Below are 15,885 nucleotides of genomic sequence, written 5' to 3' on the forward strand. Positions count from 1 at the left end.
GCTTCCTTACACAGCTGAACAAAGGATTCTTTTAATAGCGATCTGAACCTGGCAGCCGGCAGCAAACCCCTATTGTCAGCCCTTTGCCATTCTGTTTGATATTAACCCAGATATCCTCTTCTTACTTCGTAAGTTCACTGGCGGCACTCAGCTGCCACCTAAATTGAAATTCTAGGCTGCTCGTCCACATTATCACCACTGTTTTTACTAAACAGACCATAACCATCCACATTATAAGAACACTGTGGTATTATGTAGCAGCACAAAAACACACACACAAAAAAAAAAAGAGGAAAAAATATGGTCTCTGCGAAGACGTTGAATGGGGACTGGGGAAAAGAGATTGTGTATTTAGGCTCAGTGAATCTCAATACAATAAGAAATCGAGAAGTTCTTCCTCGTCCGTTTATTTCTTCATCCATGGACCTGCGGTGTCAGGCCAACCCAGGCGTGTCAGGTGTTCCTGAACGATAATGTGCCTTTTAGTGTTCCTGAAGCTTCTAGAACATTCAGAGCCCCGGAGCTTCTAGACCATCTCCAAGGCTCAGTTTTAAATTTCACATGTGACTTTTCCCATCTGATCACACCATAACAGCTTCATCACGTCGTCCTGAACGTGGGATCACTCAGAACCTACACTGTGCATCTACAGATTTCGCTTTTTGAATCCTCCTTATTTGTTATTGTAATAGAAAACGGTGGAACTCTGTATTTATTTTGGATCATGATCTTCTGTTATATGGCGTAATATGCTGTAGTAGGCATACCCATGGCATATATATGGTGTAGAAGAACCATTCCCCCAATATAAATGTTTTTTTGTTATCCAAGGGCAGTCCAGGAACATATCCGCTGAGAATAAGGAGGACTGGATGCAATTACTAATTATTAAATGATTAATTAAAAGAATTATAAATGCAATTATTTTATTCGTAGTGGAAGGCTTTGGACTGTATGGGGTGTGATCAGCAAAGGTAAACATTAGGAAAAAAGTGAATGTCTCATGAATCTTTGTGGAAACTGAAAACTGTCATTTTGAGGTGCTATTGAGACAATGAAGGAAATAATCTGGGGTGAATTGGCAGGGAGTGGACACCAAAGAAACATTGGCCGTGATTCATAATGCCTGAAGTTCTGAAAGAAGCAGAAGATCTCCTTTCACCACTTTTGTCTGAAAGACATTGGACTGCAGTGGCCAGAACGCACTGCATTTCAACCTCCCGAGTGCAAATGTACTCCTCTCTCTGTGCTGTGCATTTACACAAGTGCACGGAGTGTTTATGGTTTGGTGCCGATGAAAAGAGCAAAAGAATTAAATGTGCACCAGGCTGACGCTTCGAGTTAAAAGATGCTGCACGTGTATGTGTTGAAACATTGGATTTATTCTGCCAAGAAGCAGTTTGATGGCTGTTTCCAGTTATTTTTTGTGTTTCTTCAGGGATTCCTCTAGTCGTTCAGATGAGTTTGTTTGCTAGTTAAGGCTTTAACACACAGATTTAAAGCAACCACACTTCATAGCTGAGTGGTTTAAAGGGAGGTGGGATGGGCCATCAAACCAAAGTAAAGTGTTTGAACAGAACCAATTCATCCTATTGATAAACGATACAGACATTCTTCAGGTGCCAAATTGCTTCCGTAAATCATGACTATCTTTAATCTCCGCAGGATGACTTCTAAAGAGGGCTGCTCCATTGTAAAATAAGCAGCATTTAAGACTCTGCTTAGAAGACCTGCAACTGTTTTTCCACAAGCTATATTTTAGTTAAAAAAAACACTGATTTTACTGCATACCTGTGTTACCTCCTGTTAACTTATTCCTTTCAATAAATGTTTATAGTGTTTTTTTCTGGTGCAAAGTACTTTGAAAATCACACTCTTAAATCACACTCTTAATGTATAAATGTGTTGTCTAACAATATTGACAAAGTTTTTAATTTGAAATATTGGTTTCAAAGAAACTAAAAGTATATTAAGGGAGAATATACTGTATATACAGGTACTATATAGATATTATTGTAGTGAACAATCTTCCATTCCAATCCAGAATAGTTATATATTTTTGAATATAATTAACACCACCTCCTTATTGGTTATTTATTTTTACTCTCTTTTGGTGTATAAAATTTGTAGCTGGCCTGTGGGGTTCTGTTTAGCAATTAGTGCTTGATTAACCAATGGAAATGTTGCAAATGAAACACCGCATACAGTATGACGGACATAATTTAACAGCTACTCACTAGAGCTGTGCTAGTACTCATCATCTTCATGTAATTATAGGCTGCTTGGTGGTGCAGTGGTTAGGCATTGCTGCATCACAGCGCCGGGGCCCTGGGTTCAATTCTGGACCCAGGGTGCTGTCTGCGTGGAGTTTGGATGTTCTCTCTGTGTTCGCGTGGGTTTCCTCTGGGTGCTCCGGTTTCTTCACACAGTCCGAAGACATGCTGGTTGGTTGACTGGGTCCTGGTGAAATCTGCCCTGGTGTGAGTGTGTGTGTGTGTGTCCGTGTGTCCTATGATGGGCTGGCATCACGGCCTTGTGCCTGGTGCTCGCCCAGGATAGGCTCTGTCTCCCCCATGAGCCTGAATCTGAAGAAAGGATTAGAAAAGGGACAGATGGATCTTCATGTAATTAAAGCTGCCATGGCTCACAGTGCTGAATGCTGGTCTCACGAGGTGGGGGGCTCATTTATTTGAGTTCCACACAGTTATAGTTTGTTTTTCTAATATTTATAGAAAGTTAAAAATAAATGTAGTCTAGGCAACAAGCAAGTCAAAAAGCTGGAGTCAAGATTTCTGGCCAGTGTTGTTTGTGAAGGGAAAAGGTCATTCATTTTTTATCACTCAGTCCTGCACGTCCTGAGCATCTCTTTTTCCGATGGTGTAGAGTCCTTAGACAAGTGGGAACGCCTGACTGTGGCGGATGCTTTGGAGCCTGTCCAGTTCGAAGACGGGGAGAAAATTGTGGTCCAAGGAGAGCCGGGAGATGACTTTTTCATCATCACAGAGGTGAGAGCCTGTGCGTGTGGTCGCGGGGTACCATTTCTCGGTTGCTAAGGTACAACATAATTTTTCCAAACTGCCACTTCGGTTTTATCTCAGCACCAAGGTCATTTGAGTAATAAATTGAATAACCCCGTGCTTTGGGGTGGATTTTAATGCATGTTTTTAGGAAATGTCAGCCTAACTTTAAAAACAGTGCCTAATGTAACATGTAACTACTGCTTACAGAAATGACTGAAGTCTGAAGCAGTCTGGGGGGAGATTACTGATGATTAAAAGTGTCACGCTCTTGCAGTGACTCTTGTGAAAGGTCTGTAGTATTCAGGACGCCGTTAAGTTTTTGTTTTGCAGATAACGTTCAGTACTCAAATTCAGCCTGTTGGTGTATGTCTGCATGATACACCACAATCATTTATATATTCCAGTTGTTCTTTTAAATTAGGAACTACAATAAAAATAAGCTTTAGATCCTGACCTCACCAAGTGGCTCACCCCTTTCCCATTTCTTTGAAGGGGAAGGCAGCTAGAGAGACTGGGCTGCTGGACGTTTCACACAGCTTCTTTGTGAGGAAATAAATCCTGTGATTTAACAAGCATTTCATTAATTCTGCACACAGGATTTTTACTGTGTTGAGAAATGGGCTCTTTCTTACATGGAGCGTTCTCATGTCTTTGTCGAGTGTCAGTACTCTGTATGGGTCTCACAATGCAGCCAGTGACTAGCAAGGACTGAACAAATAACAATCACTGCAGCTGAAGGGGAGTCCTATTATCACTGTGCTGACAGACATATTGCTCTTATCCTTTTTGGTTCCACCTGCAGCCTTTAGCTGTTTTTTTCCCATTTGCTTTGCTGTCCCTTTTTTTATTTACAGCTGCTGTTCTTGGCTTTAATTGTATTTGAAGGCCCCATTGAGCCTATTGTTTTAAGCAGCTTGCTCGCCTCATTTCTTCCTATTCTTCGTGATGGCTGCCATTCGGACTCACACACAGATAGTGATATTCCAAAGTTGCTAACGTTTTTTTTTGAATAAGTGAGGGCATCGAACTTAAAAGGTAAAAACTAAATGTGTAAATTTATTTATCCGTTTTTAGTTGTTCTGAAACATTTCTCCGATGTTTGAGAACAAGACCTAAGTTTTGAAGATGGAAGTTAATGGATTTTAACATGAGGTTTTGAAACAAAGTTAGATAAGAAATTGTTTAAAAGTGTCCCTGTGGGACTGAACTCAGTGCCTGCTCAACCAATTGTAATTGCAAATAAAATGGCTTGTGATCATTCTCTCTTGTTCTGAGAGAGAGGGGAATAGTGGTGATTAATGGTTAACCTTTAAAGTATACAAAATAAAAGTAAAAGCAATCTGGTAATAGGGATGCTAGGCTAATTGACTAAATTTTGCATACTTTTATTCATTATAATCTTCAAAACACAAAAAGCAGGTTTTAAGATGTTACTCATATTAAAGTCTAATTACTGTTAATTCCCCATCTCTGTATCAAATTACATGATTGCTTTTACATATGATAATGTTAAAATAGCCTGTACTTTAATTTTTGTAATTTGTTTAAAGTTTTAGGAAGGAATTTCCAATACATTGTCTTTATGTTAATAGTGTGACTTGATCCTGACATTTATTTTAAGTGAAGTATAAATTAATTTACATTCTTGATGCACCAGTGTATGCTGTTACCTGGCTAACAAATGAGCTGAGCACAAAAAGAAATGTTAAAATATCATCGATGAAAAAGGAACTATTTTAATTGTTGCTCTCTATTATTCTTTCATTAGCGGCTCTATATTTCAGTTCAGAACACACACTCTAAATAATGTAGTGAATAAAATTGTCTCTAATTGCAGATCAAGATAAGAATATAAAGCTGTATACCTGCTGCAAAATCAAATATTCTTGGTTAAGCCTTTCAAGAAATGTAGCTCATGGACACTTATGCCAACTTCATACCAAGTTCACTGTGTGATCCTTCCATGCTGACAGACTAAACTGATCAGACTGTCTTGAACACTGTTCATTTGTTTCCCCTGAAGAGCTCAGTTCTGTTACTCTGTTAACTGGGATGATGAAAAAAAATGTTGTCATTTAAGATTGGGATGTCCAAATGTTAAATTCCTTTTGTAAGACGAGACAAACATTTAATTTTCAGATATTTCCATACCCCGGTTTCCCACTGTGCTTTTCACACAATGTAAGCACAGAATCAAACTTTCCCAGACGGGACAGATGTGGAATGTGGTTTCCAAGGTCAGGAAACTGTCCCTTGAGGGATATCTGAAATTACGGTGAAAACTTTAGTGGTCTTTGAAAATGTACTGCAATAGAGACAACTGGCAAGTTCATGGGATGGCTCGTTGCTGAAAACAACACTTCAAGTGCTAATCACCTTCAAGGTGGTGTAGCCACGTGCATTTTGTTCCCCCAGAAGGCTGAGATAAGTTGTGCCAGCTTTGCTTTTGTTTTTAGCTTTATTTCGGTGGTTTGTATGGCCACTAAAAAATAATGTAAAAAGGCCAATTGCGGATTTTAAACAGAGAGCAAAATGCAAAATGATATAAGTTTCTTTTATAACTATGGGGATAGAGCCCCGATGGAAATTGACATGTTTTCATTTTTTTCTGCATTGCACAAACAAGTCTGTACAAAACACTGTTAAATCTGGTACCTACTGTATTCCATAACACAGGCTTACACTTTGTGGTGAAGATTGCTTTGTATTATTCAAGTTACAGAAACCAGCTGCAGTAGCATTCAGTTTAAATTTAATTGTAGGATGTGCATACAAAACAAAAATACAAAACCAGTTTCTGATTAACTGTTATCCGTGATCGATACACTGCAAAAGTACAGTAAAGCTTAGCTGATGCATAGTAATTGACAAACTAGTGTGTTTTCTTTGATGCAGTGTCTTTCGGTTTCACTTTAAATTCAGTGATAGTTATTGGGTTTACAGTTTCAGCTTCCTGTGCTGGGCTACACCCTTATTGATGAGTTTTTCATCTCTTTTAACACCAGATCAGAATTCCTGCACAGCTCTGATTATACAGCAACAGAATGGTTGCTGAGTAGGCCTTCCTGATTAAAGCTGAAGATAATTTAAGCTGGCTATAATTAAGGTTTTTTCTATTGAAAGTGTTTATCTGGGACCTTAAGTTTAGACCTTAAACCTATTAAAAAAAACATTACAGTTATAATTTGCTACTTTCACTTCTAAAAGAAAATGTTAGATTTTTAACATGAAATGTTAAAAAACTGACATGGCATCCGAACGTTTCTGTACAATAGGCTTATCCAAAAGGTTTCCCTGCATATCCTCTTTCCAGTGTAAAGTTACCATGCCCAATCTGTTGTTTGTCCCAGTATTTGCTCAGTAGTTGTTTCCTGCTTTTAAGTTGTGACAGTTTGACATGTCAGCCCAGATCTGACCCTCCCCTCTGAGACTGCCCCAGCAGTATCAAAGAGCAAAGGAGAAGGTTTCTGCGAGATGGATTAACATAGCCACCGCCTTGGGCACACACAGCTATCTCGGTATTAATCTTTCCAGAAATACAGAACGATTAATTATTAATTAGGATGATTGATGAGGTCTGGCAACCGAAGTTTGTATGAGAGGGCTCTGAAGATTTTTTTGGGGGGTTTGTGTGTGTGTGTGTGTAGATCAGTCTGGGTTATTTTCCCTTACCTGAGGAAAGATAGTCGTTTTCATACCGTGTGTGTGCCGGGGTTTGTTCAAATGAGTCTTTGGGGGCTTTCCAGGTCTGGCACGCTCTAGCATATAAACTTTGAACCAAGCCTGCACAACGTTATCTGAAATTCCATTGCTACGGGCTGTGCTGTACACGCCTGCTTGTGTTCTCATTTATATGTGCAGCTTTCAGGTTCTTTCCTTGCTAATGCTTTCTTTAGAAACCTGACCATCATTGTGCCTGTCATAAGTTAAACATAAAATGCTTTACGTTGTTTTCCAAAAATCACAGCTTGTTGCGTTGCCCTTATTGTTCGCGATGGTAAATTCAAGCAAAGAATATCGCCTTAAAGAGCCCCCCCTTCTGCTTCTGACTTACTAAGATATTGCTAAAGTAAACACTGTCCATACCTTGGCCTTCACTGCATTAGCTAAGATTACGCTTATTGTCTGTTTGAGCTTCTCATTACATTCTGAACAGCCTTGCTCTCCCTCTCTTTTCTGTCTCTCCTCTGTCCGCACTTCCTAACGTGCTTGGCTGTCATTCATTTGCCCTCCAAAATGCTGCTTCTTCCGTTTGCAGGAGAATAGAGCTCTTTGTTTTGGCCTTAAAACATGAAATACTGCAGGTTTCTTTACCCTTTTGTTTGCCCAGGGTAATCATCTGTCCCTAGACATCTACCTGCGTACTTGCTACACCTCCCTTCAATTCTGTGTGACGGTGGGAGCAGCACCTATCTAGTATGATCTTAAAACTCTGAAATTGCCAGGATATGCAATAAAACCAATCAAAGTTGCAAACATTTACGACAGAGTTGCAGAAGAAACTTGCCAAGTTATACCCACATCTACTGTGGTGTCCGAAACAGAAAGCTTTTCTCCTGGAATGGCACAACTAACCCTGATGCTCAACAGAAAATGTTAGCCTTTTGCCTGCACTGAAATAACTGGGCTTTTTGTACAAGGCAGACTGCATGCATTTATTTTTGGTTTTTGTTTGCTGTATTTTGAAGCAGGCTGCGATCCCTTCTCCTTGTTCTGTGCCCTTTTGTCTGTAGTGAAACACTCTCTGTGGGTGGTGGCCTGTGCTTTTGTCTCATCCCGAGACATGATCATCTTTGTGGACGGTGATGAAAGTTAAGCCTCGGCTGCATAATCCAATATAAATTTGCCATTTTATTGACTCAGCGGACTTTTTTTTGTCTTGCGAAAGCGGCGGAGACAAATAAGATAATGCGTTTCATTCAGGAAAGACTACCACTTTTTCTTCCTCTTTTTTTTCTAATCTTCTGTGACTTTTACTGCCACGAATCTCCTTGATATGTCTGGAAGGAGGAAAAATAGTGCCGTTATTGGCAGTTGTCCACGTTTCTTGGCACACATTCTGCCGGGGGTTTTTTCTCTGGCATTGAATTGAACTATCATTTGATGGTTTTCCCACAGAAGCTGACGATGAGCTACCAGCCCCAGGCCAAGTGTTTAATATGTGACTAATTCCAATCTGGCACTTTAAGAAGCAGTGAAGTAATCCTCTCTTAGCAAGTTGTGATGTAGCTAAACAGCACCTATTTTACATGTCTGTGGCTATTTAGAACACCTGGACCTTGATATTAATGTAAATGTAAAAGTTGTAGCCAAACATTCATCTCTGTTGAATCTTCAGCACCTTTGTCTACCTCCACTGAAGGTGGAAGCTATTATCAAATCACTTATTACAATGATAGAGAATCTGGACCCATCTGGAGCAGCTGTTGCTGAGAACACAGCCCAGCCCATGGTTTAGGATGTTTTTTCCATATGACTCACAGCAATGCAAGAACCTTAAAGGTTCTGCTGGGACCCAAGCGAAGATAAATGTTTAATGTTCTACCTCAGTGAATTCCAGCTTTATTAGTATGATTTACAGTCCTTATTTGGACACTTGAAAGGTTTAGTTTAATGTTATTTTCAGTATAACACCATTTAGGTGTTATACTATGTGTACAAGGAAAGCAAATCTAAATCACTATTTTAAATCAAATTTAAAAGAAGGAAAAAGAGCGATATCAAGATCGCCATCATGGATCCTTTGTGTTTGCATATAGTACATATTTTCATGATCTCAGCTACTACAATAGACTTAAGTGTTTGTTCTGTAATATCAGAATATTAACAAAGAATACACTGTTTGTCTCTTGTAGCAAACTTCCCTGTTGGTCCTATTTCCAGTGTCAGGCGGCCCCTGTTTTTATTTTCTGTCTGTCGAAAACAAAAAACTACAGTAGGTGTCAGCAGCACACAGGTGGGAAGACTGGCAATACAGCATCCCAACACAAACTTGAAGCTTATCTGCAGCTGCTTTGTAGAAGTTTTTTTTGGGGGGGATGGGGGGGCTGCTGCACAGATCGAAAAGATAAATCGCACCTTTTGGCTCGGTTTGGCACGCGGCTGCAGCGGGCTCGAGCTCTTTGGCGTGTTCGCGGTGCTGGAGGTGTGCGATTGATCGTAGTGTGTGTGCTGCCCGTGTACTCCAGGCAGCTGCTTCTCCTCTCTGTGTTGCAGGTGTTTCACTTGGTCAGTAGCGTCAGGGTCTTTGGGCTGTAAAGCCGAATAATCTATGTTATTACTACTTTTCGATGGAATGACATGTGCTTTATAAACAGCTGTGGGGTAATGGAATTTTTCTTCTCCAGGTTTCTGAAAGTTTGCCAAAGTCCTGTCTTACCATGCCTGCAGCAGGTTTCCTACTTGAATCATACACTTCTTTTTTTTTTTTTTTTTTACAGGCTGGTCAGTGCAGTAAACTGTAGGAATTGAAAACGTTTTCTCGGTATGGATGTGCTTGAAATAGAAAAATACAAAGTCATAACCAGGAACAGCTTCTTTGCGTTCTTTCATAGGTAGTCAGAACTGGTTAATATGTTCCCAGCCTGACTATTCCCTGGGGATCTTCATAAGCTGGTTTTTACAGGGTAGTTGAGTTTCTTACATTATTTTTGTGTGCATTTCCTTTTGGCATGAGTAGAATTTTAATGAACTTAATGACCCATTATAAGGAAAATGTTGGCTTTTGCCTGTAGTTTCAGTCTCTTGGGATCAATAAGGAGGTAAGTTGAGTCCAGTAATGTAAGCTGGTGCCATCCTGTTAATGGCCATTCGCTAATGACGTGCAAATGCAGTACTCCTTGCATGTTGTGTGTGCTCATCGGTTGTGTCTTTTGAGAAGTCTGCCCAACCTGGTGTCAGCTTGATGTAGAGAGCAGAGCTGAAGTGAGCACAAGGGCCCAAGTTCAGTGCAGGTAGAGAAGAGAGCTCCAGTTTCACTGCTGTTCCTTCTTTCTGTACCTGTACAGGGCACTGCCTCTGTTCTGCAGCGCAGGTCTGACAATGAAGAGTATGTGGAAGTTGGAAGACTCGGACCGTCAGATTACTTTGGTCAGTACATTTTTCACCTCTTGCTTATTTCTTTATTCCTGTTCTCAATGTGCCGTTTGTCCTGTTTTACTGTTAACACAACGTGGGGGATCAATCGGACTTGAACATATGGTGCAAGTGTTTTTTTTGCTTTAAAATGATGTATGCACTCTTATGGAAAAACAACTGGAAAATGACCAAAAGCAAATGGAAAATTTTGGAAAAAATTCTTGTCTCCAAATGCAAATGTGTAACAGAAAGGAAGAAAGAATAGTTTTGCTGCAAATTATTCTGATCAAAATCCCTCTTATTAACAATCATGCCTGTTCGTACTGTGGGCATTCTGTCACACAACAAATAGCTTGTCGCAGCTTATTGTAACCAGTCTTCACTCAGTATATTGGTGTGTAGGTTTGCTTTTCACTGGTCTTAGAACAGGGGAGAGACCAATCAAGTCCATCAGTGTAAGTAAGTGCTTTGGTCTTCCATTTCAAATGACAGAGGTTCCATTCTGGTGTGTGTTATGGGATCATTTCCATGTTGAAAAACCAGCCCTGCGCCTGCAAGCTGCTTTCCTGCGGGTTTTAGTGACCTTTGAGAAGGAGGTGATATTGGCCCGTCACATGGGGACCAGAGGAGTGAAAACAGAGCACTGGATAGATCCAGTGGTGATGCCCCAGCTCTCCATACTAGCTATTGTGATCGGCAAAGTACAGTAACACAGTTGTACTCTTGATGTTTCCTGCAACTGAAACACTGCATACAGCTGTCATTTTGGCCAGAGGCTTTCACTTGACTGCTGAGCTGTGATCTGATATTTGCAGTCTTCAGTTTCAGGTACTGGCTGTTGCAGGAGAAAGACGTAACAATTTACCCGTTTCTCCAGCTAACCTGATACGGCAACTCTAAACCGCACGAACGTCCAAACTCTACAATGTCCGAGTCGAAATTTAAAGCCATCGGAGAGTGGCTCAGCTTTGGCTTGGAGCGCTCTCAGTATGGTGCGATCCATTTATCGGTGGCTTGATTTCCCATCCGCTAATAATGTTTCTTTTCCCGCTTTCCTCACTCGTAGGGGAAATAGCACTGCTGTTGAACAGACCCAGAGCGGCGACGGTGGTGGCCCGCGGGCCCCTGAAGTGCGTCAAACTGGACCGCCCTCGTTTCGAGCGCGTGCTGGGGCCCTGCTCCGAAATCCTGAAGAGGAACATCCAGAGATACAACAGCTTTATTTCTCTGACCGTGTAATCGGCTCCCTGGCAGGATTGCTGCCTTTTTTTTTTGTGTTATCTCGTGCACTGCGATTTGACCTGTGCTGTTGCGTAGCTTTATTAAAAAAAAAATGAGTTGTGCATTTCATGTGCATTTTTATGTAAGGGGTGGCAGATGCACTAGAATATGTATTTTAAAATAAAAAGTTATAGGATGTAGATTGTACATGGGCCTGCTGGCCATACAGTGGAAGAGCGGATCTTAGAGTTTCGGTTCAGGTTGATTAGATTTCCGTGCCATGTTTACTTGAAAAATTATTTTGCAGCCTATGGTGAAAAAAGTTATTGATTCCCCCCCCCCCCCCCAGTATGTTCCAGCATTTCCTTTTAGTTTAGTACTTTTGAATGTGATATATTATGTGTATGAATGGTGAAGCAGGTGTACTATAACTGGAATTATGAAATTTAAAATTGAAGGGTCTTTTACAAGATTAATGTTTAAATAAGTCAGAAATCCCTGTGTGATATTACGAACACCTGTTTTGTTTTTTGAAAATATATTGTGCAAATGTTTTGTAACTGGATATAAGCACCTTAATGCCGTGTTTACCTTCCAAAGCAAAAGGTCAGTAGTATTATAAATTATTGAGTAACAATCAGTTAAAACATTCTCAGGAGCACACTTTCTCATCCATAGCTAATATTGAATATACTGTACGTTCTGTTGAAACTGAGAGCATGGCACCTGTCATAACTCCTGAACTTTTTAATATAACATCAGCTGTTTAGATCTAGTTATATACCATAAGTTAAAGAAAACATTGCTCTTTATCAAACTACACATCAAATCTTAATTAATCCTTTCATATGACATATTTCACATCAATTATCTAAATCCCAGCGCAAATAAAGCATAACCTTCTGATCCATCCTGTTATAGTCGTTCTTGAACACATTTTCTTTGGAAAACGCAAAGCTGTCCATTTCATTAACATGCCATTTCTTATAGGAGGAGAAAGTCTTCTGCAACCTTTCACACCATGTTTTTCAGTCTCATACACATTCAAATACTGTAAAGCCGAATGCCTGTTAGGATACTGTGTTCAGAGTTCCAATTTACTGGATTTGTTTAGCTTTACGTGTACATTTGGCTTTTTGAAACCTTAAACAGCAATCTTAAATTTATGAAACAGTTTTATTGACATTTTAAAGTGTGAAATAATGGGAAGTGTTTTCCAAAAGTACAAAATAAACTACAAAACTTAATAGATATTAAAACCTTTTATGAAAGTAAATGTATATGCTCAACTAATAGGTCATACTGACGAGTAAAGGAATAAGCAGAGCTTATGTTTTTAAAGTAAAAAAACAAAACTTTTCAGCTGTGGACCCTTCCACACAAGAAGATGACTCAACTTTGTTTTTTCTTTCCACTTTATGGTTTGTAGTAAACCTATACTTGTTCTTATACAGAACTATGTACGTGCCTTTAAATTAGAGCTTCTGCCTGTTTTACAGAGAAGTGATGCTATCTCCAGCATCCTTGATCTTTCACTGACTCTTGTGGCTCCTTCAGTTATTCACATCACTTGGTGCTCTCTATAAACTTCAGTATCACACAGTCTCTAATTATTAGCCATCTAGATGCTCTTATCTCTGTATATACAGTTCAGTTTTAAAAAACAGCAGAGTAGCTTTTAACCTTAACTGCAGTGGACTCTGCTTGCCCGGGATTATATTGCTTCAGCAGCAGCTCCTAGAAAGAGCGGAGAAATTAGGTCACAGGCACCGTCATGTGATGTGCATTCCATAACACTTTCCAATATACAATAAATGGTTTATACGTACATTCTGAGATTCTAGTAAGACAGGGAATGATTCTGTTTTGCTTTTGGGTTTGTAAAACGTGTCTTCAGAGGTGATGAACAGACTAATGTGATTAGAAAATTAAATTCTGCATTTCATCCTTAGGAAATAATTGATACACATAACATTTGATTTGTCTTGACATTTATCAAGGAACTGTGTTTGTTCAGTATGTGTTAACGGATGGGCAGACTGCAAACAACTTGAGGTGAACCCTGGTTTTAAAACAGTTGATTATTTGTGAACCTCCCCACCCCGTACAGTGTCCTCCAGGTTTATTCATACCCCTGCTAAGGTAGGAACAAAACAAATAGCAGAATGAAGATGAGATCATGTGTCTTTGTTTAAGTTCTCAAGTTGTTTTATTGTGATCATAATAGCCAAGTCATATTTATCATAAATAGTTGAAAACACAAGGGTCACGTATATTCACGCTTCCGGAAGCCTCTGGAACTACAGTATATAGATGCTTCCAAGGTTTTCCCATTTCCCTTGGGTATAAAAGAAGGTAATGCATTGGAAGACATTAAGTAGTATCATGCATCGTCATGGTTAAAGTCAGAAAGCTTTTCCTCACTGAACAACTTTTGCTTGCAGAAGTACTGTCATTGACCTCCACAAATTTGGGGATAGCTGTAGAAGATTCCACAAAAAAGTCTACTTCTTTCCACTGTGGTACCCATTAATTAGGTAATTAAAGACTACTGGTATCAGTGGTAACACAGTAAGAAGGTGCAAGCTTATATCATCACTATGGGCTGTGAAACAAGTGGTTCAAGAGGGAACAGTAAATCTAAAGGCAATACTTGAAGATCTCCAACACATACTAACATCTCGAGGAGATTCTAAAACTCTACCATTCAACTTTGCAAGTAAGTTCACAAGGAATGACAACACCCCAAAATCAAAGCGTAAAACCTCTTCTGTTTTCTAAGCATGGATTATGTATGCATGTTTTGACTTCTCTGTGCATTGCTATTAAGATTACACAACAATGTTTTAAATATTTTAAGCAAGATATCCATTCTACAGATATTTCCACTGTATGATATTTTTATTCCTATTTTGTTGGGACTGTGAATCACTCTGGAAAACACTGTTTTTGTCTCTTCTGTAAACCTTTAAAGTTTCATATACTAGCATTTTCCTGGGAAGTAATCTGCTCCCAGAAAGTGCTGTTACAGATGTTATTGAGTTATTTTACGACTACAATTGGGACACTTCTTAAAGTTCAAGTCCGTTAAATCAGCTGAGAAAAGCATCACAAAAGGCCAGCTTTCTCTGACCAGAGAACCCGAATGAATCTTGTAGGCTCCTGTCATAAATACTGTGCACTGTTATGTTCTGGTATTGAGAAAGTAACTTGACATCTGTCTCTTTGAGAACCTTGATTTGCTTGTTTTGCAAGAACTTTGCAGATCATTCTCTACTTCTGTCAACTACATTGTGTGTGACTATCCCCTTTTAGAATGTTTTGAATCCTCAGAATCAAGAAAGTTAAATAGATTAATGGCTGTGTTGTCATAACTTTCTCTAAATCCAATCATCAATTAAAATCTTAAAAGAAAACTACAGATACTTAAATTTTGAAAGTTTTCCTTTTTAATACAGTATATAATTCAGATACTGTGCTTAGACTTGTGGTGTTTTGTTGTTGTTCTTTGTTTCTTTTTTCAATATGCTAGGAAGCTGATTTTTCGTTTAATGCTTCGTTGAAACACGCTTTAGGTTTTGGCTGACTGAAGATAGGGGTTTCTGTCATTGTGCCAAAGAGATTTACTTGTGTATACAAGCAGTCAGCTTTTAACTGCTTAACAGTGGCATTCAGTGCATCATTTTGTTTTTAAAATAATCTTAGAGAGTTTCTAAAGAGAGTTTTTATTTTTATTTTTGCCATTTTGCCAAAATTATCAAACCATGCACATATTTCATATAAGCAGATCTAATATACAGAAAGTTTCTATTTTATTCACTAAGCAGGCAATGGAGCTTCAAATCCAGACACACTTAATACCAATCAAAATTTGTCATTTCATTTGTTGAAATATTTAGCAAAAGCAACCTTATGCCCCCATCTTAAATACTGTCTAATACGTAGTCACTTAAAATCAGTCCTGAGGCAAATAAAAGTTAAGGGGTTGTTTAGGATGTTTCACGAGAAGCCTTTATTTTTCTGAAAACATTTACTGATGCATATTATCAACAAACCCATTTTTAAATAAACTACATGCTCTTAAAAGTGCATACCTTTATGTAAGATATGCCTTGGCCTCTTTATACACACCTCTTCAATAAAAAGCACACTTAAACATTTTGGGTTTCTGTAGCATAAAAAATTTAATGGAGAGGTTTCGGAGAAGTTATTTCAGCTTTTGGCACAGCTTCTTCATATCACATGCTCATAGCACGAACTCTGGGCAAGAGTTTATTGCAATTGCACTCTATAAAGACCAGTATTTACATAATGTAATCTAACATTGCATGAAATAAGGAAAATGTAGGATTTTCCTTCAGGCAAGACGGTGATCCAAATTGCCTTAATCTTTCTATTCATCTATGAAGCTGCCAATCCCCCAAATTTGTCTTTAATGTTGTAAAGCAAAAGCCACTGATGTTGTACATCTAACAGCCATGTGAACCTAATTAACCCAATGGAAGCAATTGTTCTTCCAGCCCCACCTCACCACATTTGCATAACAAAGACTTGGTAATGAATGAAA

The 15,885-nt window shown here is 39.0% G+C and overlaps 1 protein-coding gene across 2 annotated transcripts in view; it reads left to right on the forward strand.

The window, feature by feature from the left end:
- The window catches only part of prkar1b (protein kinase, cAMP-dependent, regulatory, type I, beta), a 77,324-nt gene extending 65,096 nt beyond the window's left edge, over nt 1-12,228 (forward strand). For both annotated transcript variants that reach the window (XM_088936206.1, XM_088936207.1), the window contains 3 exons: nt 2,884-3,005; nt 10,028-10,109; nt 11,164-12,228. In XM_088936206.1, the coding sequence (XP_088792332.1) occupies nt 2,884-3,005; nt 10,028-10,109; nt 11,164-11,336 (377 nt within the window). In that variant the 3' untranslated portion in view covers nt 11,337-12,228. The remainder of the gene's footprint in view (nt 1-2,883; nt 3,006-10,027; nt 10,110-11,163) is intronic.
- Nucleotides 12,229-15,885: the final 3,657 nt, after the last annotated feature.

Source organism: Atractosteus spatula, chromosome 18, assembly GCF_055471065.1.
Source record: "Atractosteus spatula isolate fAtrSpa1 chromosome 18, fAtrSpa1.hap1, whole genome shotgun sequence".
Classification (NCBI taxonomy): domain Eukaryota; kingdom Metazoa; phylum Chordata; class Actinopteri; order Semionotiformes; family Lepisosteidae; genus Atractosteus; species Atractosteus spatula.